At 43.5% G+C, this 23,516-nt stretch overlaps 1 protein-coding gene across 1 annotated transcript in view; it reads right to left on the bottom strand.

Moving 5' to 3' along the window:
• The window catches only part of LOC147728823 (dynein axonemal heavy chain 12-like), a 136,353-nt gene that overhangs the window by 48,025 nt on the left and 64,812 nt on the right, over positions 1–23,516 (bottom strand). The window contains exon 7 of the mRNA XM_086963871.1: positions 21,382–21,535. Coding sequence (XP_086819997.1) covers positions 21,382–21,535 — 154 coding nt within the window. The remainder of the gene's footprint in view (positions 1–21,381; positions 21,536–23,516) is intronic.

Here is a 23,516-nt window from a genome sequence, read left to right on the forward strand (position 1 = left end):
CTGTTTGGGTAATGTGAAACGTATTGTGCTTTTCCAAAAAGGATGCTAGCTGTTGGTTGACAAATTTTGTAACACTTTACTTATACCCTGCAGCATGGATATTAGCCTGTAGCTATCAGTTAATGAAGGGTTCAATGATGACTTCTTTAATAATAGTCTCACTACAGCAAGTTTCCAGGAAGACTGCATTATACCGCTCTGAAGTAATGCACTGAATATGTCTGGCAAGACCGTGTAAACTACATTTTCCCTTGCGTAACTGCAAAAAGTGGGGCAGGGTGCAACGGGGAACCTGCTTTAACTGTCTTCCCATGACCGTCCACATCTTCTTTCCTAACAGACAGATATAGTATCACTGGACGAGATGGCAAAGAGAGGGCCTTGCAATGATCTGCTTTATCTGCCAAAGTAGCATACATATTGTTCATTTTATCAAGGAAAAAATTGGGCAGCTCACTGCAATGGGTTTCAGACGGAGGGGATAGATAGATATAACAAAGAGCAAACCATTTGTCTGTAAAGCTTTAACAGTAGAACTAAAGAATAAAGAGATGATTAGAAGTTTGTCTGATGGACAATCTTGAATAGTAAGGTTTGCAGGTTTTTCTTGAAAGAGAAGGTCTTGGTTGAATCTGATGTTCTCAGATAGCTGGTTCCATAGTCTGGGAGCAAGGCATGAGAAGGTCTGGTTTAATGTTTTTCTCTTCAGTCTGTTTTATGTTGTAACTCAGTATGTGCCCTTTCTGCTTTTTGATTCATTTGTATGTGATTGTTGTGTCTTTTTTCTGGGATAGGTGTGCTGTTTAAATTTAAAAAATACACATGTCAAAAAGAGTCCTATGGAACTTTCTGCATTAACAGTAGATGAAGCCAGAGTCCTTCAGATTAATCTTCGAGGTGAATATTAGGAGGAGTTTACATGGTTTATAAGTATACCCACTTGTCTGACAAGGTTTAACATCATGTACTAGCCAGTCTGGGGTTAAAAACTGATTGATCTGGCATGCATTAATTCCACCAGTGGAGCAAGAACTTTCATGAATGGTCATGGTGAGGATTTCAATCCATACTATAGAACTTTGAACTGCAATTGGGCACTGAAAAGTGTAGGAACTTCTGATGAGACTGGGAAACTAGTATGTAGGTGTAGATGTTCTCCTGACCTGGAGAAGTGAAAATCTTCTTGCATTATCATGCTGTAAGAAATAGGATAGCTGGTTGAGCGGGAACCCTTCTGAAGCAGCAACCACCATTCATCTCAGGGTGAAGTCACAAGCAAACCTTACGTTAACCTGTGTTCAACACTTGGGTAGCTTGGCAAAGAGCAGTCATGCTTAACTCAGAGGCCATGTTTTAAGTATTTGTGCAATACTTCAAACAGGAACACAGTTACAGTACACCACAAAAAGAGCCCACAACAGAAATGGAAAAATAGGGCAATTTCCAATAAATAAAACACCACCAAAATAACACAAATCCAATCAGTAGAACCAGGGATGTTGAATTTTAAATATTTTAGTAAAAATAGCGCAAAAAGGCATTAAATGCCAACTGTGGCTATCTGGTCGCGCCAGCCCAGGACAAAGTCTCGAGCTCAGCATGAACGCGATGGAGCGCAGACCAGCTACATAGACCCAGTTAGTCCTGTTGAATAAACTAGTTCCAAACCTTGATTGCGGAGTGCTTTAAGGATCCGCGTTGAAGATGCATCACGCAGCCAAAGCGATGTCTTGGTTTCGGCATGCGGCGATTTGAGGTTCTATTGCATCATCATCAAAGATCCCATTGACAAGGGCTTGCAATGCGAAGTCAAGAGTTGGGGATGCATTGCACAGTCCGAGCAATGCGTCGGTTCTGAGGAGCTGCAAGGCTGTGGTGCGAAGTCTGGCGTCATCGTTAAGGCTGCCATCGATGTGGAATGTGAGGGCCTACACCGTTGATGCGTCCCATAGCAGCAGTTGCCCTGGAGAGATGGGCTGTGTTGGATGCAGGTTTTGTGTTGGGTTCCATCAATGCAGTAGTGGTGATGTGTCAAATCCACTTGGAGTTGCACCATGCAGCAGAGGAGATGCATTGGTTTTGCTCGGTTCACAGAGGATGGCAGAGCACCTTAGGTCCACTTCCAAGGGTCCAGGCTTGGGGTGTCACCACTTGACAGGGTAGACACACAGATAGCAGATTCCAGGTGCAGGTGCAAAGTTGTTGGAGCTTTCTGTCCCTAAGGCTCAATTCAGGAGGCCAACCAACTAGCCCTTGGAGTCATTATGGAGTTCTGGGGTCAGGAGGTGCAGGTCCAGTGCTTCTCACCCAGTCAGGAAGGCAGCAGGACAGCACAGCATAGCAGCAGTCCAGCAGAGTGGCAGTTATTCAGCAGCACAGCAGTCGTTCTTCCTGGCAGAGTATCCACAGGTCCAGAAGTGTACTGAAGAGTTGGTTTCTGAGGTCCAGTATTTATACCCAGTTGTGCCTTTTAGGTGGGGGAAAGCTTCTAGAGGTTTTCCTTTGAAGTCTCCAGGCATTCTAACGTCTGTGTCCTGGCTCCAGATTAACTACAGGGGATATGCAGTCCTTTGTGTGGAGGCAGGACTATTAAGGTGTAAGTGAGGAAGTACCCACCTCCTTCCTCCCATCCTGCCAGTTATGGCCCATCAAGCCACACCTAAGTTCCTTATTGTATGTGGTTGTAGGAGGAATAAACAAAGCTGTCATCTACACCAAGTCATATGACCCAGGTGCAGGCTACAGGCACTATATGGTTACCGGTGGTAAAGTGCCTAGAGTCCTAATACTAGTACAAAATAAGTCAGTAAAAATGAAGGTGGAATCAAAATGTTGGGGGCAATACCATCCTAATGCTGACAGGGCTAACACATGCCAATTATAATCCAAAAGGTAACTCAATTTCCATACTTATTAAACATCTTTAAATTGATGATAAAGCAGAAAGCACTAATAGGATTCACAACGAGAAAGAGAATGTAAACATTTCTTAGCCAAAGGTTGGTAACAAGATTGACTGCTTCCTTCTTGGGAAGGTCATGGGACCACAACAAACAACTTTGCAGTTACAAGTGCATCAGAAGATATAAAGAAAAATAAGACTGGATCCCTCCTGGGAGATCACAAACTCTGCCCTTTGAGAGTTGCATCTAGACGTCAAGCACCAGATGAACACTTGTTAGAATTTTGGCTTCTGCAAAATAATCTTTTGTTGTGGCACAGTTCCGCCTGATTCTTAAAAATCGCCCAAAGGGGAGGTTATCATGTAGATTATTTGGGCTGGTGACTGGTATATCTCAATAAAATATTTTTATGAGACAGAAACGTTGATGATTTCTCCTCATTTACATGACTTATGGCATCACGCTGGTGCTGAGTCCTCAAGATTTTGTAAATAAGGAACTTGGAATTTTGACTGTGGATTGAAGAACCCACACAGTGAAGAGGAGCTTACACCTCTCGAAGGTCCCTGGATTTAATTTAATTTTGGTGTAGGTAGGATCTTTTTTGGTGGCAACAGTGTTGATTTATAGTTCTATCTTAATTGTTTTTGTTTGCTCTCATATCATTGACTAAAATATTTGTGTATAACAGTACGTCGTCATTCATTTATGTCCATATTTCTATCAAGGAAAGTTGGATGTGTTTACCAACACTGATGTGCAAATAACTCCTCCAGGAACATTTTGTCATTGGCACTAGTGGGCTTGCAGCACTGATTGTGCTACTCACACAAATAGCACTTTAAACAAACCTATAAGTCACCCCTAATGTAGGCCCTAGGACGCCCATAGGGCAGGGTGCTGTGTAATCAAAAGGTAGAACATGCATGTTTAAATTCTGCATGTTCTGGTAGTGAAAAACACCCACATTACTTTTTCACCAATGTGAGGCCTACTCATCTCCTAGGTTAACATAGGGAATTACTTATTGCACTTTATAAGCTGTAATTCTTGATTTAGAGGGAGTAGATCTGTCATGTTTCATGTCACTGGAATGGTAATGATAAATCCTCTCTGTGCGCATGCAGCCAGTCTCCAATTCACCTCTGGGGTAGGTGACAGCTAGGCTTTGTGCATTGCCTCTAGATAGCCACGCACAAAGGGAGCTTATGTGTGACTGAGTGGCCATCTGTAGCCTGATGGGCCATCCTGGACAGGATGTACTTCCAAATGTGTTGCAAAATGCATACTCTATTTTGTAGCTCTTTAACGAGATTTTGAAGTAAGAGACCCCAAATATTAATCTGTTATAACTTTACCTTGTTGTGTGCAATTTAATAATTCTTGAAATCACAATTGGCATAGTTTGCCTTAGCGAACATATTCAGGGCTTTTGAAGTACGTAGGTGGGGGAGCGGACACACCTGAATGGGTTGTATCCTGTGCACACACAAAGGGCTGCATATCCCTCTGGATTGAGTCTAGAGCCAGAGCTGGGAGGGATACCTTTGTGGACTTCAAAGGCCATCTTTAAAGTCAACCCCACTTCAAAGGCGCAACTGCCCGCCAGCTCCGCTCCGCCAGCCTCGCCCACGCCACTGTCCCACGGATTCGCAGAACCACCACCGGAGGAAGATCGTTCTCCCACCTGGCGGCTGAAACATGGAACTCCCTCCCCGCATACCTACGAATGACCAAGGACCATCTCACCTTCAGGAAACACCTCAAGACATGGCTTTTCGAGCAGTAGCAGCACCCCCCTTCAGCGCCTTGAGACCCTCACGGGTGAGTAGCGTGTTCTATAAATGTTCTGATTGATTGATTGATAGAAGTACTGGGACTCTGACCATACCAACACAGTACACTTCTGGACCTGAAACCAACTTGCCTGGAAGAAGAACTGCTGTGCTAAGGACTGCCACGCTGCTGGACAGCTGCTCTGGAAGGCTGCTGCCTTGCTGAGATGGCCTGCTGTCTGCTGCTCCCCCTATATGCTACTTCATCACTTAAAGCTACTTTACACATTGGCTCTTAAATTAGGCTTACCTGCTCTGTGCCAACCTACTAGAGGTTGAGCGCAGGTTAATTTATGGTGTCTTATCCGACTTACACTGACTAGGATTGTGGTTCCTGCTTGGATACGGTGCATACCTCTGTCAACCAGAAACCCAATTTCTAGCAGAAAGTAATTACAAGTCCCAATACTTTCTGTGGTGTGACAGGCAAACCTTAACGGTTCCATGCATGTAGGGACTCACTCTCCTCAAACATTAAGTAACTGATGGCAAAAAAGATATTTCATCTCAATTTCCATATAAATTGACTAAAGAGCTTTATATAGTTGATTGTTTAATATCACATCACCTATCATTTCTCAAAACACATATAGTATTCATATAGTATTCATCGGTCCAGATTCCTCCTGTTTGCTGCTTGCTGTTGTGCTTGGGGGGCTCACGGGGAGAGCCACGTATCACCTGCTGCACCTAAAGAAGTCCAGTGGACAGCCTGTAACTTGGAGCACTGCTAGGGAGTGGACTACTACTCACATCTCGCCCAGCAGTCAGCTACCGATTCCTGTTTCCGCCTCACTGACGGCAAAAGTGCGTCACGCACTAGTGGCCCCGTACTCCTCGGTCAAATTACCTGCTTGCTGTTATGCTGAGGGGGCTCATGGGGAGAGCCGCATATCACCTGCTGCACCTAGAGAGGTCCAGAGGAGAGCCTGCGACTCGGAGCACTGCTAGGGAGTCAGCTACTGATTCCTGTTTCCGCCTCCCTGACGTCAAAAGCATGTCGCGCACCTCTCGATCACCTAAGCAAACTGTAACTCGCTCCAAATGTCAAAACTCTCGGGCTAATGTTGGAGTTCACTCTCCTCCTGCCTATGTCAAGCCGCCCACAAAATGGAAAAAAGGGGGTCGAAGATTAGCTATAAAGCCAACTTACACTATCTTACAAGAGGTTGCAACAGCCTCCATACTTCAATGGATGCACTGCTATAAGAAATGGAGCAGTCTTTCATCCGCTTATTTCAGCACCTTTCAGACAGGCTAAGTAAAATTGAGGCAATCTTGGAGTCCTTAAATCTAACTATAACAAGCACCAACTGTCACATTCGGGATGGGGCTATAGTGACATCCCTGCCCTCTGAGTCTACTGTAATACCTCAGCATTCCTCAACCATACGGGATAGTGTGAGATATGATAGTGAGGCCCTTAGCTCAAGAGGTCCACAATCAGCAGGCCTGAGGGCAGGTGAAGTTCAAAATCATCTTCAACCTTTAAATATGCAAGTCACTCACCCCCCCCCCCTCATCACTCCTCGCATCCTTTGCGACCACAAGGGGCACCTAGCCCATCTTTATCATCTTTTCCATCAACAGCGTTACGCCCCAGAGACTCTGACATTGGAGCAACGAATGGAACAAACATACCTTATGATTTGAGATTGGACCTTCCCCTCGCTGCCTGCCCCTACGTCATAGTCCTGGCGAACGTTCCTAAGCTAGCGGTTACTCAGACAGAAACCCCGGATCAGCTTATTACCAAGGCATGTCACTGGATCAGTAAACATGGGGGGGTCGAAGGGAGTTATTATCGTGTACTCTAATGGCATGACAGGTGGCATGGATAGGGAACGCTCAGAAAACCTTTCAGGGGAACTATGCGGTTGTTAATTTTAACTTGCATCATCTGGTTCAGCATCTGTTTGGGCGCTTACCTGATACAGCTACTCAGCAAACCCAGATCCTTGCATTTCCACTTGGCTTCATCTACAGACCTGATAGACCCTTTAATAGGGCCCAATCTTATTTCACCTCACATAGTAAAAACTATCAGGATACCCCTCACTTTTCCCCAGGCTGCCCCTTTACTCACCTCCCAACTAACAACCGGTTTAGCTCCCTATCAGAATTGGACGGGTGTCACTGACAGAGGGGGGGAACAGGACCATTACTAATCTACCTCAAAGTCCTAGGGACCTGGGGCCGGACTCCCCTAAATCTCCTTTGGCAACTTCCAACGACACACCCATTCCCAGCGAATATGTTAGACTAGCCTCTTGGAATATTGCCGGACTAAGGTCCAAAGTGTCTAACTTAGATTTGTTAGCAATCATCAGTAAACATGACCTTCGTTTGCCTCCAGGTAACATGGGAAATAGGACCAATCTATCTAGATGGCTATCGCTCCTTTTATACTCCAGCCCGCCCTTCTGTCTCTGGACGTGCCAAGTGAGGTATTTTAACTTTGTTAAAAAACACCTTATAATTAGCAGACTTATCATTTTCTAATGTTTTTCCCTACTACCATTTTCTTTATTTAAAAGAACCAAGTGGTGACACCATCCTTTTAATCAATTAATATATTAACAACTTCAATGCGATCATGAAAGAGATCATTAATATGTTGGAAAGAGATGTTAAAAATCTCTTTAAGAGTCTTAAGCAGAATTCAGTGACCACCACGCTATAATTGCTAACCTGGTATGGGGAGGAATTATACCGGAGCAGTCAATACATATTAACCCAGTGATAGCAAGAAAAAATGGGATAATTCTAAAATGGGAAAGGATAGCTAAAGAGAAACTTATCACAGGGGTTTTCGGTAATAGTCTTGATGACATTATGATCTGTCTAGCAGCAATCATTAATCCAATAACAAAAAGAACAGCCTTTGAGAGGATACTATCAGAGGCTAAAAAGTTATTAACTGCCAAAAACTTTCACCACTCTCCCACTAATGGAAGCAAAGGAAGCAGAATCCCTAATGGATAAAGTGAATCCTCAAGAAAGCCACATTTGCCATCCTACCATCCCTGATTAATGTCTTGAATCAGTCTCTGGAGACAGTCATTGTCCCAGCGGCATGGAAACATGCCATTATCAAACCACTGATAAAAAAAGCCAACGCAGACTCATCACAGCTAGTTAATTACTGCCCCATTTCCCTGCTGCCTTTTGCGGGTAAGCTGGTGGAAAATCATGTTAATAAATCCTTGGTGGAGTTTCTGGAAACAAATCAATGCCTCCACCTAACCCAGATGGGATTCCGAGCACAACACAGCATGGAATCTGCCCTGGTGGTGGTAGTGGAGGAATTTAAGGCATCATTAGATATGGGGAATTCAGCTGCCTTACTCCTCTTGGACCTGAGTGCTGCCTTCGATACGGTAGACCACCACATTCTACAAAGGAGACTCTCAGACATCGGGGTACAGGGAACTGCGCTCAAATGGTTAACATCATTCCTGGAAGGACGAGCATTCCAAGCCTTAGAGAACACAACCTTCTGAGTTGTGGGGTACCACAGGGCTCCTTGCTGAGCCTCACACTTTTTAATGTGTACATGGAGCTACTAGCGGAGATTGTCCAAGAAATTGAATTCTTCATGACGTCCCTTGCGGACGACACTCAATTGGTGACCTCCCTGGACCCAAAAAACAGTAGGGACTCCAACAGACTATAACCTTGTATGGAAAGAGTCAAGGAGTGTATGACAAAAAGTTGCTTAAAGCTAAATGGAGACAAAACTGAGCTAATAGTCCTTGGGAACAAGCAAATCCCCAGGAATTCCATAAGCTGGCCAGATTGAATAGGGCCTAAAGAAACTATCAAAAACCTGTATTTCTAGCTAGACAAAGATCTCTCTATGGCAACACAAGCTAAGAAAGTTGCAACAACCTGCTATGGACTCCTAAGAAGTCTCTGAAAGATCCTAAATCGAATCCCTATGCAGCACAGGAAGATGGTAGTCCACTCTGGTTATGTCGCGGCTGGATTATGGTAATGCACTATACCTGGGGGCACTGAAATATGTGACCCAAAGACTGCAGGCGCCCCAGAATGCGACAGCATGGCTACTGTGCAATTTTCCTACTCGAGAGTTGGTGAAAACACACCTAAAAGAACTACACTGGCTCCCCGTGGAAGCCAGAGTCAAAGCTCTACCCAACAGAGGCCCTAGGAAAACAAAGAGTCTATTATCTCCTTACACTCCAAATAGGCACTTGAGATCAAGTTCAGAAGGGTTCCTAAAACCAACTAGGGCCGTAAGGGAGAGGGGGGCAGGAAGATCTTTTTCCCACCAAGTCTACAAACTCTGGATCTCCCTGCCACACGAGCTTCGAATAATAGACAAAGAAATGTAGTTCCGCAAAGCAACTAAAACATGGCTGTTCAAACAATATCTCTAAGACCTGCCCAGTCCCACCTAACTAGCTGTCTCTTAGCGCCCGGAAGCCTTAGAGCAGCCATGCGCTCTACAAATCCATAAAAATAGTAACAATAATAAAGCCTCAACCTAATAGCTAATAGTCCTTGGGAACAAGCAAATCCCCAGGAATCCCATAAACTGGCCAGATTGAATAGGGCCTTTCTGGGCTTACCTGCTATTCGTGAGGAGCCAGACTTGTGCTGTGTGTTTTCCTGCTTCCAGCCATCTACATCAACTGTTCGCGACACCCGCTTCGCGGGTGCCGCTCACCGCCTCTTTTGCCCCGTCCTCCCTGGTGTGAGCGGATCCACAGTCCGTGGTGAGTAACGCGCTCCCAGGTTGAGGATTATAACAACAGTTTGTGCGTGGAGCCTACCGAGGGACTGCGAGGTCCAGCAGCCTCAGCTGCACACAGCTGCTGCCTCTTCCCCCGGCGGCCACGCCCCCAGCCTCCGCATTTAACACCGCCTGGGTTCCTGGTTCACTGGCGCTTTCTGGGCTTACCTGCTATTCGTGAGGAGCCAGACTTGTGCTGTGTGTTTTCCTGCTTCCAGCCATCTACATCAACTGTTCGCGACACCCGCTTCGCGGGTGCCGCTCACCGCCTCTTTTGCCCCGTCCTCCCTGGTGTGAGCGGATCCACAGTCCGTGGTGAGTAACGCGCTCCCAGGTTGAGGATTATAACAACAGTTTGTGCGTGGAGCCTACCGAGGGACTGCGAGGTCCAGCAGCCTCAGCTGCACACAGCTGCTGCCTCTTCCCCCGGCGGCCACGCCCCCAGCCTTCCCCTTCATTACTGGCTTCAGTTCTACCGCGACGCGGGACGCGCGCGGGGCGACTACCGGGGCGAAGACCGGGCAAAGAGCGGGCCGTTTAAGGCCGTTCAAGGACGGCAGAGGACGGCCCTGGCCCAGAACTCTTGTGTCTTCGCCCCTGTCTACCATAACGTCTAAAATGTCGACCATACGCAACAGAACTCGAAGTTGCGCGAAAAAAGCTACGGCGGTAGCCCAGGTGACTGGACCTATTGATCTTTTTATTTCACGCGTGCACGAGACTATTGACCAAAGTATTGTATTATTGGAAAAAAGAGTCTCTATGGACCTTGCAAATGCTAGGCGCTCATCCTTGGGCCCTTTGGCTAAGGTTAAATCTCCTGCGGTGCAGACATTGAATAATTGCTCCTTACCCGTAACTATGCCTACTAACAGTGTTCCGACTGTACCGAATACTGTCGATCTATCGGTTGCCCCATCAGACTCGGATCCGTCCTTTGAAGACCTGGAGGTTACACCAGATCTAGAAACCTGCCAGTCACCTGACAAAGGGGAGCCGAGTCTGAGTGGGTCTAATGATACGGAAACAGTCCCTGTACCCACTGTTCCCCGGAGAAGGGCTCCTAACCCGCCTAAGGTTACATCGAAGGGCAAAAGTAAAGCAAAAGCACCAGTTAGGAATCACAATTTGATTTCCCCCACTCCACAAATGACTTCAGGTATTCCGTGCTGGGTACAAAACATGGTTACTGATTTAAAACTAGACCTTGAAGCCACTTTAGCAGCACAAATCAAACCTTTAATTTCTAAAGTGGATAGGCTTACTTCCTTAATACACTCCAAATGGCCACAAAAAAAGCAGGGACAAGGGCATGTTCAGTTACAAGGGACCACAGAATTAGCCCCCGAATGTTTAACGAACATCCAGTCCCCCAAAGACGTACTAACTAAGGTTCAAGGTAATGCAGCCCCTGGGAACCCAGTTATATCCCTTGAATCGCAAACAGTGAACAACTCGGTCCAACCAATAACTGTATCGATTCCAAAGGAGAATGTCCCTGTTCTGGCGAACCAACACTCAGTTGTTGATAACATTGCCACCACAACCATTCAAGCTAAAGAAGTAGCAGGGAAACCCAATCCAACCTCTGCACAAAATAAACCTGAAGGGCCTAAGCCAAAGCAGGCACGCTTCAGGTCTATTAATTTACCACCAGAGGTTTCTCCTTTTGTTGTCGTGTTGACAGCAGTTCCCCCATTGAAAGAGGGAGTAAAAGAAACGTTTACCGAGCTTAGAAATAAATGTGCACAATGGCTCCATCTACATAAACCCCTACCTAATAACATGAACGGTGAAATTCTTACCGTGCGTAGAGGGGATTGGGTGGGCAGAAGTAAGAAATCAATAGTAGGGGACGTAATAACTGTTAATTTTAGGGATGTAGGGGCAGCAAGCTATGTATGTAATGCACCCAATAGTGGTCCTGCGACCCAAATTAAACCACTTCCTTTGTCGTATTTTTTACCAAAGCCTGCACGACCTAACCCTCCCTGTTCCACTTTTCAAAGTAACAGTGGCCCGGGGTTTTTTCCACAGCAAGCCGTTAAACCTTGGCTGCAACCACCTTATCCGCCCCCTTTTTTCCCACATTATGTTAATTTACAGCAGCAACTATCAAATGCCTCACCTTTTCCTATGCATCAAGTCAAAGCCCACTGGCAACACCCTTTTCATTTTCCGCCACCTGTACCTCAGTCTGCTTACCAATGGCAGCAATCTTTTCAGCCACCACAATTAGACAAACACCCGTGGCAACAAACGTGGCAGGACCCGCCCCACTCCCAAGACCCCTTGTCTGCACAATTCGCCCACCCAAACAGATACGCCGTGCTAGATGAGGTAGACTGACTTAGCCCTCTAGAAGCACTGGATCTAAACATCCTTAAGTCCATTCTTGATAAGGAGTGTTCCTCTTCCTCTGTCACGCCTCCTGCTGTACCTCACGAATCTACTATATTGTCACTACCAACACCTACCCAGTACATAGATAACCAGGGTGGCTCTGATATATGTATAACTACAGCTAGCCCGAGCCAAAGTTCAGTTACCACCTTTCGGGAAGAGGGTCCTGCCTTTCTACCACCAGCAAATCAGTCGGAGCTATCTGTTGTTGGTAATCCCGGTAAACCAGCAGGAATCTCTCTTATTTCTTGGAACATCGCTGGTCTTGCCGGCAAATTAGGTACACCCTTTTGGACCAGCTTCCTGGGTGAGGGATTTGACCTAATCCTACTTCAGGAAACTTGGTGTCCAGACCCTATTAACATTGAAGGGTATGCATCCTTCTGTCTTAGAGCAACCAAATCTAGCTCGGGAAGGGCTAAGGGGGGACTTTTATTGTTAGTGTCAACCAAGCTGTGTGACTGTACGGTCAAATATAGTACGACCGTGGGGACATACAGCCAAGTTATTAGGATGGAGTGTAGGAAGAATATTGACTTAGTCATTGTTAATTTCTATAATAATATTTTTGATACTACAAGGGGGGATATTTTACCGCCTTTAGAAAGGGAAATCATTAAGGCTCTGGACATCTCGAAAAGAAAGGCTGAGGTGGTTTGGGCTGGTGATTTTAACTTGCAGCCCTGCCATCTGTCCAATGGGAACATTTGTGGCTTCGATACAGCATTAAAAAGCCATTGGGGAGACCAGGGGGGGAGGGAGGATTCTCCCCACTTTAAACACTTTCAACACTGCAGTTATGGTTCCACTATAAATAATATGCTAGTCACGCTAGACATGACCCTGTTAAACTGCAATGTCAATAATCGGGCAATTACATGCCCTACATTTACAGGCAGAGGTGCAGGTTCATTCATAGATCATATTTTGCTGTCTAGCAGTGGAGATTACACGGATTTGTATGTGAATGAAGAAAGTCTCAGTGACCACAATAGCTTACGTGTTACCCTCTTGGGGCATGGTACTTCATTGGTTCCGGGTGGTAAATGTACAAATGATATAGTACCTACTAGACCTAAGGGCTTAAGGGTCAAATGGACTGGTCTAAATTCCAAAGTTAAACAGAAGGAGGTTGTTACTCTCTGTAAGAACCAAATTAGTTATTGTTTGGATGATGACAGTGACTCTGGCTGCTTAATAGATTATTTTGTATCCATGAATAGCATTATTGATGGTATTTTTACTAAGATCCCGTCAGCTAAGGGCGGTCCAAAGCAGGGGTGGTTTGATAAAACATGTATAGTCGCCCTCCGCGACCTAAAGAATGCGCTAGGCACTAGACCACGTGTTAAGACGGAGATACAATACCTCAGGGCTTGTTATAAAACAGCCATTGGTAATAGGAAGAAGGTATTACAGTCCGAGGCATGGGACAAGCTGAGGGAGGCTGCTGAGACCAAAAACAGTAAACTTTATTGGGAAACAATTAATAGCCCGTTTCTCAATAAAGAAAATGTTCCAGAACTGACCTCTCACGTGGCATGTAGCGACTGGGTTACCCATTTTTCTAAAATATTTAATCCAGAAAGGTCAACCTCTGAGTTATCTCCACCAGATCTAAGCCCATGGTTGCCCCTTTCGATGGATATAACACTAGATGAATGCCAGGAAGCTATCTCTTTAAGTAAAGGAAGCAAGGCCCCTGGCCCTGATGGGGTTCCGCTGGATTTATACAAAGACGAAATAGCGTTATGGGCTCCCATTTTGACGCGGGTTTTTAATTGTGCAGCTGAAAGTGAATTTCCCTCTACTTGGGGTCAATCGATCATCATTCCTCTACATAAGAAAGGTGACAAGTCAGAGGCCTCTAATTATCGTCCAATTTCATTATTGGACGCCTCTGTAAAGGTGATGAGTAGGATTTTGCTGAAGAGGCTAGAAGACTGGGCAACTGATTTTAACATTTTAACTAGAGTCCAATATGGCTTTCGCAAAGGCCTGGGTACACTGGACCAATGCGTTAATCTGGACCTTTTAATCAGTAAATATACTGTGGCTAAAAGTGGTAACCTCTTTTTATGTTTTGCTGATCTGAGCAGCGCATTTGATTTAGTTAACCATAATATTCTCTGGGAGGTTCTGCTTGATGCAGGGGCACCAAGGGAAATAGTGAATTTTTTAGCTAGATTGTATGAAAAACTTTCATGTAAAGTCCGCTATGGCACCCTTGGTGAATGTACCCCGTTTTTTAGAGTGTCTCGGGGCATACGTCAGGGTTGTGTTTTAGCCCCGCTTTTATTTTCCCTCTTCATTAATGGTGTTGACCGATCCCTGACTGACATCCCAGCAGATGCCCCTGTGATTGATGGTAAACCTGTTCCGCTGTTACTTTATGCGGATGACGCTGTTCTTTTATCTCGAACACAGTTGGGCCTTCAGCGCCTAATTGATAATTTCATGCAATTCATTCAAGCTAGGCGGCTTCGTGTGAATAAAACTAAGACATACGTAATGTCATGTGGTCAGGCAGCCAAGCAGGTTAAGCATACCTTCTTCCTTGACAAGGAAAAGCTAACTTCTGTTAAATCCTTTTGTTATCTGGGAATAACATATAATAATAGTGGGTCTTGGAACGCGGAATTTGATGCCGTAAAAATAAAAATGCTACGGTCCACTAGTAGCATATTTCGTTTTGCCTCCAAACTCGGCTCACGAAGTATCTCTGATATGGTGAACATATACAATGTATGTTGTGTTTCCTCTGCTCTGTATGGGGCAGGGGTATGGGGTCACTGTGAGGGTATTTCCCTGCAGAAGGAGGAAAACAAGTTCTTAAGGAGGCTGTTATGTGTTCCCCCTTCTGCCTCCATCCAGTTGATCCATGAAGAAGTTGGGATCGAGTATATTTCTGACTTAGCAGCAGTTCGGCCACTCTTATTGTGGCGTTCTATTTGGGCTAAGCCAGAGACTCGATTCACCAAGGACATTATCCTTGATTGTATAGGTTTGGACCACTCCTCACGTGTATTGTGGTTAAGATACATACATCGTTGGTATCTACTTCTTTTTAACATTGATGTGTTCCGTGAGCCTGAAAAGGTTGTCTCCATTTCAAAAAAAGAAATTAAGATCACGTTCCTTAATTTCCGAAAGGCCGAACGAGACAAAGCCGTTGGCAATCTTGTTACTATGAAATTTTATAAAGACCTAAATCTAGTACCCGGATTACAACCCTATCTTGTATTTGTGACTCGCCCTTCTCACCAGTATGTCCTAACACGGGTTAGATTGGGCATTGTACACCACTTGGTTGCCTTTCCAAACACTAAAACTAGTTCAAACATACCCTGTCCATGCGATAGCACCTCCAGGCAAAGTAGTTGCCATTTCTTGCTTTTTTGTAAATTTTATCAGTTTTTTAGGTTAAAATACCTTAAACCCATTTTTATCAAATATAACATTTGTACCACACAAACAGCATTGATATTTTTATCTTCACTAGAGAACGAGGAGACTTGTTTCTTTTTGGCTACTTATATTTTAAAATGTACAGCTGCCAGGAAAAGTATCGTATTATAATGTTGTTTACTTACCTGTCTGTACTTATGCTATACAGCTGCCAGGATCTGTTAATGATGATATTACTGTTAAACACTCCTGTCTGTATATATATGCTCTCACTTTTATGATCCATATCAATTCCTGTAATTAAGGTATTATAAAACATAAAGTGGTCCACTGTATTGAATGCTTACTTAATAATTTTAATGTACAGTTCCCATGAAAAGCCTAGTGAGCAACTCCTACTGATCCCCAGCTAGTCATTGTAAGAATGTTCGTATTTTGTAATAACATGTTGACCTATAGAGGCATGATCACTTTCTACTTGATGCACTTTAGCCTCTTTTTCTTCTTTTTAGGAATGACTATATGGCGTCCTTTTTAATATTTCAATTATGTATTTCTGCTTGTATGATTTGTATGTACAAATCGAATAAAAGCTTTTTTGAATTGAATAGGGCCTAAAGAAACTATCAAAAATCTGTATTTCTAGCTAGACAAAGATCTCTCTATGGCAACACAAGCTAAGAAAGTTGCAACAACCTGCTATGGACTCCTAAGAAGTCTCTGAAAGATCCTAAATCGAATCCCTATGCAGCACAGGAAGATGGTAGTCCACTCTGGTTATGTCGCGGCTGGATTATGGTAATGCACTATACCTGGGGGCACTGAAATATGTGACCCAAAGACTGCAGGCGCCCCAGAATGCGACAGCACGGCTACTGTGCAATTTTACTACTCAAGAGTTGGTGAAAACACACCTAAAAGAACTACACTGGCTCCCCGTGGAAGCCAGAGTCAAAGCTCTACCCAACAGAGGCCCTAGGAAAACAAAGAGTCTATTATCTCCTTACACTCCAAATAGGCACTTGAGATCAAGTTCAGAAGGGTTCCTAAAACCAACTAGGGCCGTAAGGGAGAGGGGGGCAGGAAGATCTTTTTCCCACCAAGTCTAGAAACTCTGGATCTCCCTGCCACACGAGCTTCGAATAATAGACAAAGAAATGTAGTTCCGCAAAGCAACTAAAACATGGCTGTTCAAACAATATCTCTAAGACCTGCCCAGTCCCACCTAACTAGCTGTCTCTTAGCGCCCGGAAGCCTTAGAGCAGCCATGCGCTCTACAAATCCATAAAAATAGTAACAATAATAAAGCCTCAACCTGACCCTATTAAGTACACTAAAGTAAAGCAGGAAAGACGATACCTGGCATTCATGGATCTCTCAGCAGCATTTGACTGCGTAGCCCATTACCACCTCTGGGAAATAATGGCAGAAATGGGTATTGACGATGCGATAACCACCTTTATTAGAGAGATCTACTCCTCAGCATCGACAACTGTGCCCTATGGAAACCAGGGTGAGTGCTCTAGGTTGTTCCCAATCTTGAGGGGAGTGTGCCAAGGGTGTGTTTTCCCAATTCCTCTTTTCCATCTATATGAATGGGGAAGAAACACCCCTGCTGAGTACCCCACCGGACATCCCATCGATTAAGAACATGCGCACCCCAATTCTGCTGTAAGCAGACAACGCTGTTCTGATTGCCTGCACTGGCCGAGCCCTACAACAACTATTGGGTACTTACATAAATTACATGAGTAGTTTAGTCTTAAAAACAAATGAGGCGAAGTCTCTTGTCTTAATAACTGGACGTAGAGAGAGGAGGGCCCCACACTTTTACATAGAAGGTTGTGAATTAGCCCACACAAATACTTTCTCGTATCTCGGAATAACCTTTGAGAGACAACTATCTTGGTCAAATATGATAAAAACTAGGGGCCTAGCACTGCAAAATAGTATAATAGCCTCCTTTACAATGAAACTGTGTGAAAAGCCCCTTGAGATGATCAAAAAGGTCTCCTCTGCCAAATCCATATCAGTGGCAACCTACGGGGCAAGAATATGGGGATATGCTGACGCCCACTCTCTCCAGACTATTGAAAATGGAAAAGACTCATTGGCCTTCCAGTTAGCTGTTCCTATTTTTGTTGCCATGCCGAGCTGGTTGTCCCTTGTATTGGGACACATAATTCGGTTGGCACCCATATTGCTGTGGAACTCCATTTGGAGAAGAGCTTCAGTAAACCTTACACAGAGATTAATAGAAGACTGTCTCACCCTGGAACACACGCTAAGGAACCTATGGTTATCATACCTTAAAAACAGCCTCACCTCCCTCGGTTTAGGTCGACTATTTACATCCCCTTCAACCTGTATTACAGTATCAAAAATATAAATCAAAACATAATTTTTTAACCAAAGGGCACTTAAACTGCTCGAAGGCATCAGTAAAATTATATTAGGAGAGTCCTATTGAACAGGAAGGTGCCCCAGGACATTTATTTTTTGTGACAAACTCAGGCCATCGATTTATCCTGGTACGGTTTCGTTTGAACCTAATTCCTTCTATGTTTTCCTATCTGGCTAGCATCTACTCTATAGTTGACCTTCCACCCTGTCCGTGCGATAGCTCCTCCTCCCAATCAAATGTACATATTTATTTTTTTGTAAATTTTATAAGGTGCACCGCAAAAGACTTATCTGGCCGCTTATGCGTAAACATAATTTTACTCAATGTCGCCCAGCTTTGTATTTCCTACAATCATTACCTAATGAACTAGTATGTTTTACCGTGGCCTCATATTTACTTCTTTCATGGAAAACTAGGCGTCTGGATCACTTCATCTTATGAACTATGAATCATGCATCTTAATTTTGTTCTCAAACTTAATGTATTTTATCAAATTACTGCCACCATTCTTATTATGAAATTTGTATTTATTAATTGTATACTGTATATTGTGCATTTTGTACTTTTATGATCTTAAAAATGTAAGTATTGAATAAAGTGATTTGACTTACTGACTGACTGGCATATATCATCTTTCTTCATTTTATTTTTCCAACCTATCCCTTCTAAGGAGATTGCTATTATAGGTTAAGATGAGTATCCACTTGTCAGGGAAGAGAGAAAAAATTAAAAGTCATACACATCCTACAAAGCTGTGATTAGCATATCACATGGGCCAGTTCGTATGAAATTCCAATTTAGCATTTCCTAAATAGCGAATCCTATGAAACCGCTATTTAGGAAATGCAAAATACAAAAATTGTGATTTCCTAATAGCGATTCTTACTAGGAATAGGTATTAGGAAATCGCTATTTAGGAAATATCAAACCTAAAGGTCGATAGGTTCGAATGGTTTTGCTTTTCCGAATTTGCAATTTCCTAATAGGAAATCGCAAATTAAGATATGCTAAAGCAAGGGTGACTATCTGCCTAAGGCCACCCTTGATGCACCCCAAAAAAGTAGTGGGCATGTGTGTGCTTATAGCACCTTAAAAAAAGCACATGATTACCATAAACTTGGATTCAATGGTAATTGATTTCCTAAATGCCCATTTCGCATTTTGGACATGCTTTCTGCATGTGCTTAGGAAATCACAAATAGGAAATCCCAATTTGCTATTTCCTATTTCGGTATCTCAAAATGCACTTTCTACTGGGTAGAAATTGCATTTTAACGATTCCCAAACGGACCAAACAGCCCACCTCAAATGTCTTTTCCTTCAAAAATAAGTTTTAACCATAGGATTAGCATAGTGCTATCCATGCCGAGCTGGAAAAATTACAAAGTCTTTTGCCATTTTCACAGCAAAGTCTTTAATCATACAATTATCCAGTGCCATCCACCCAAAGCTGAAAAATGCAAAATCCTTTTACCACTCCAGGCACAGTATTAGAGCTCTGGATTGATAAAATCAGCTCTTTCCTATGGAGTACTCTACAACACAACCCACATTCTAAAACTGTTCACCCCCACTTGTTGTGAGCAGATTTAGAGTGTTGGTGGTATTGTAGGGTGCTCCATATGAAGGAGAGTTCTCCACATAAAACCTAGGAACTACCCAGAGTTCTATAATTCCATTTTTGCATAATTGATGTGGCACCCTAAGCTATAGAAAAGCTGATAATTAGTTTTTTTTTTCTACATAAGAGACTCTGACATTCTTGTTAGGCTTTATAGATCTCTGGTGCTGGTGACAATCAGGTTCAAGATGTTAGGGTTAATATTTAAGGTATTGAACAGATTGGATCTTCTCTGCATTTCAAAGTCACCATTCACCAAAAAGTTATTTTCCTTTGGAACAAAAATGCTGATTGCTTCTAGGGTCCAACTGTAAACAAGTTGTACTGAGGTTTATTGTTTTTCACTGGAGGCCAAACAATGGAACTTCCCTTTATTTTCCATCCAACTTGAGACCTGGTCACTCATCTTTAAAAGTCACACTGCCAGTGTAAGTCCTTCTAAGATTATGGGATTAATGGTCTGCATAGCTGCATACAGCTTTCTCCCCAGATATGCATGCACAGCATGCTTATGCCTCTATTTATGTGAAAGCTAAGCTGCTATGAGGTGTATAGCTCCCAAGCCCTGTCACTACACATGTTAAAAAAATTGAGTCAGGATCTAAATGTCCAGAACCATTCAGCTGCTCCAAGCCCTGATTCATTTTTTACTTCTGGATTGAGCTCAAGTCCCAATCTTTCAAACATTACATTGTCCTTGTATCACATCCTTAGCTCACAGACATGCTCTAAGTGCTCTCCCATTCCCTCCCAACCTGTAACTCTTAATGCTGCTCTGCGCCTCTAATTATTCATTTACATGTACTCCCTCTGTTCCTTTGTCTGTTACTTTCTACATACAGCCTGATGGATCCCCTCATATGAACCTCAATGATCGTATAACACTTTGGTGCTTTGAAGCTAGGCTTGCCCTTTATAATGCTTACATACCTGAAGTCACATAGATACATAATCAATAAATTGTATTAGTTCAAACTCTGATGTATGAGTCAAATGACTTCGATCTACAACAATCAATACCATTCTCTCTCAAGACCATTAACGATCAGGACACACCACTCAAAGTGATATTAATGTTTATTTTTAGTTTTGCTGTTGTGGTTGGATTTGATGGAGAACCTTTCTCAGAAAGACCAAAACACCAGCCAAAAAGTTTAGTGTGTAGTAAGGTATCAGTTCTGTACATTCTTGGTGAAATCAAAAAATAACACAAACAGCTTATGAAAGTTGTTTTGCCTTACTTCATAATCAATGGTGCCAGATAACATAAAGCAACAAGACACTGGGTGAAATGTAAATAGCACAGACAGGAATATATAATAACCTCCAATGTCATCAAATTACATCAGAAGTTCTCAGCAAAGAAAAATACACAGAATTAATTGTCTTGAATGTTTAAGATAAAAGACACCCATAAGCAATAGTGCAATAGTCGAGTTGTAGTTGTGGGCCTTATTGTACATTATCCAATTCAATGAGATTCCTAAAAAAAACAGATAAGCAATGCTGCCTTTTAGAGATGGTATCGGAGTGCAGGTAAAGGCCAAGATTTAATATATCATGAGAACCCAAATCTGATGGCCATACCTTTCGTCAGGTAAGCTCTACCTGAGATTGTGCTATAGGTGAGGACTATAAGGAGGGTAACTGACCATTTAATTTGTTATTGAATGAATCCAAAGTCAGTAATTGTATTAGCAGATGGGTGTGCTTGGTATTTCAACAACCTCTCTATCATGTCCCTCTAAAAAGGAGTTTTCTGATGTGAAGGCTGCCACTGAGGGCCTGTACTAGTAGTTATTGACTGCACTCAGTAGAATATGATTGATTACCCCACTCTCAGCATTGGAATGAGGGAGCAGAGTATCAATGTTACCTTTAAGCAATGCATTGAACGCACTTAGAAGTTATGATGCATTAAAGCCCACTGCCAAGGGCTACACTGGCAATCATTTGCCTTTTGTCACTCCATTGGCTTCAGTGAAGTCTCATAGTATTACAGCGTTCCATTAAGGGAACAAACAATGTTTTGTGTTTCTGATACTTACTCAAAATTGTGTTGATTTCAGGCCAAAGCATCTGTTCTACAAGAACACCTTTTAATTTTGAGCAGAGTTCTACATGGTCAACATAATCAAGTAGCGCCCGCACCACATTTCCAGAGAGATGTCGCAGCCAGGTAAGTGTTATCACTTCGCAGAACTGAGGAAGAAACCAAGGAGTGTGTTAACAGGGTACCCTTTATAATGCAGTTATTTCTGCAAGTGATGCTTAGAACACAAATCATAAATGAAGCATGCCTTATGTATAGTTTATCACCAGCTGTTTAGGTCTAGCTTGATAGAGCAGTTGTCAGCTTGACCTATTGTTACCAATTCTTTGCAATATACAGATGGGCTTTGACTTTAAGCACTATTACTCTCTCATCTCATGCTATTGACCGGCGGTGGCGATCGGTACGCATTTGTAAGGAGAATTACCCCCACTATATTATGATGGCGGGGGTATCGCGGTGAACTGAAAGTCCGTCAGCCTCTTTTCCGCCAGCAAGCAATCGTCACGATTGCCTGCCGGGCGGAGCAGGGGCTCTAATATGGTTGTGGTGCCTAGCAGGCACCGCCAACCATATTTGGATGGCAAGTTTTAAAGGCTGTCAGGGATTATGTTTAGGGTCTTGTTGCAGGCTCCCCTTGTGTCTGTGGAGGTGAGGTGCACGAAAAAATTAAATAGAAATAGAGGGAGGGGAGAAAAGGAGAGAAAGAAAATATATAAAAGTGTTATAATGTTTATGGTGTAAGATCTCCCTAACAACCAGAAGGTCCCACAACAGTGTTTCCTCTCCCCTAATGTCCCAATGCAGGGCATTTCTGGTGCACGATCGCGCACAGCGTCGCGATCGTGCACCAGGAATGCCCCCACTAGACACCAGGGATGTCTTTTCCACTGCAAAGGAAGCGGCCGCTTAGGCAAGGGTCGCTTCCTAAGGGGCACATTTGAATTCAGACTTTTCTGCCCCCCATGGGGACATATCGGTTTTTTGGCCAATTCTGGACCCAGGAGGGGGCAGAAAACCCACTAGAGCCAGGGAATTTGTTTTTTAAAAAATCAGAAGCGACGCCTTGGGCAAGGGTCGCTTCCAGGGGGTCAAATTTATTTCAAAATTACATTCTGCCCCCCTGGGGACAGATAGCCTGATTTTTAGGCGTAGCTGGCCCAAGGGGGGGTGGGGGGGGCAGACAAGCCCACTAGAGCCAGGGAATTGATCCCTCGCTTCCATGGGCCAATTTCATTTTTAAAGTATATTCTGCCCCCCTCCCCCCCCACCCCCCCCAGGCAGATCAGTTTGTTTAATTGGCCTTTCTGCCCCGGGGGGCAGAAAACCCCACTAGAGACCAGGGAGTGTTTTAAATTTTAAATCGCTTCCTTATGGGCCTGATTAATTTGTAAGACTTTTCTGCCCCCCCCCCTTGGGTACAGATCACCTCTATTTTTTGGCTTTTCTGGCCTCAGGGGGGAGCAGAAAAGCCCACTAGACCCAGGGACTTAAAAATAAATTAATTGGTTGCTTCCAGGAGACATATCTTTGCTTATGTGTTATTCAGCCCATTTATTTGGCCTTTCTGCCCCATTTGTGTAGTGACATAGCCAGTGTATAATGTGTATTGTTTTTATTTCTTGTGAATTGTAATGTTTTATTTCCCCCTTTTTGTTCTAGTTCAAGGCTTTTGCTCTTTAGACTGTTGCAGGTTGCGATTTAGTTACTGGTGGTTCTGCTGTTTGTGTAGTTGCATGTGTTTGGTAAGAGACTTTTTTTGTACAATTACAATGCAAATGTGTTTTTTGCAAAGCGTGTAATAATACCAGTATGTTTGGCTTCTGTTGTTTGAGTGTCTGAAATGTTTTGCATTTGTGCTTGATGCGTATTTTGTTTTCTGTAGATTCATTTTTTTTCTTCTTCTTTCTAGTGGAATATGTTGATTTTTGCTGTGTCTTTGCAGAGTAGGTGCTGGTGAGAGTAGCTGTCCCTTGTAAGTGAATCGTATAGTTTTTGAGTATTTAGATCTTTGTGATAAAGGCACACATTTGTTTACTTACTTTGCACAGTGTTGGTTGTTGACTTGTTTGTGCAGTCTCCTTTCTTAGTAAGGATAATGGCTAGCCGCAGGATTAATGCTCAGCAGAT

This window comes from Lissotriton vulgaris, chromosome 3_1 (assembly GCF_964263255.1).
Source record: "Lissotriton vulgaris chromosome 3_1, aLisVul1.2, whole genome shotgun sequence".
Taxonomy (NCBI): Eukaryota; Metazoa; Chordata; class Amphibia; order Caudata; family Salamandridae; genus Lissotriton; species Lissotriton vulgaris.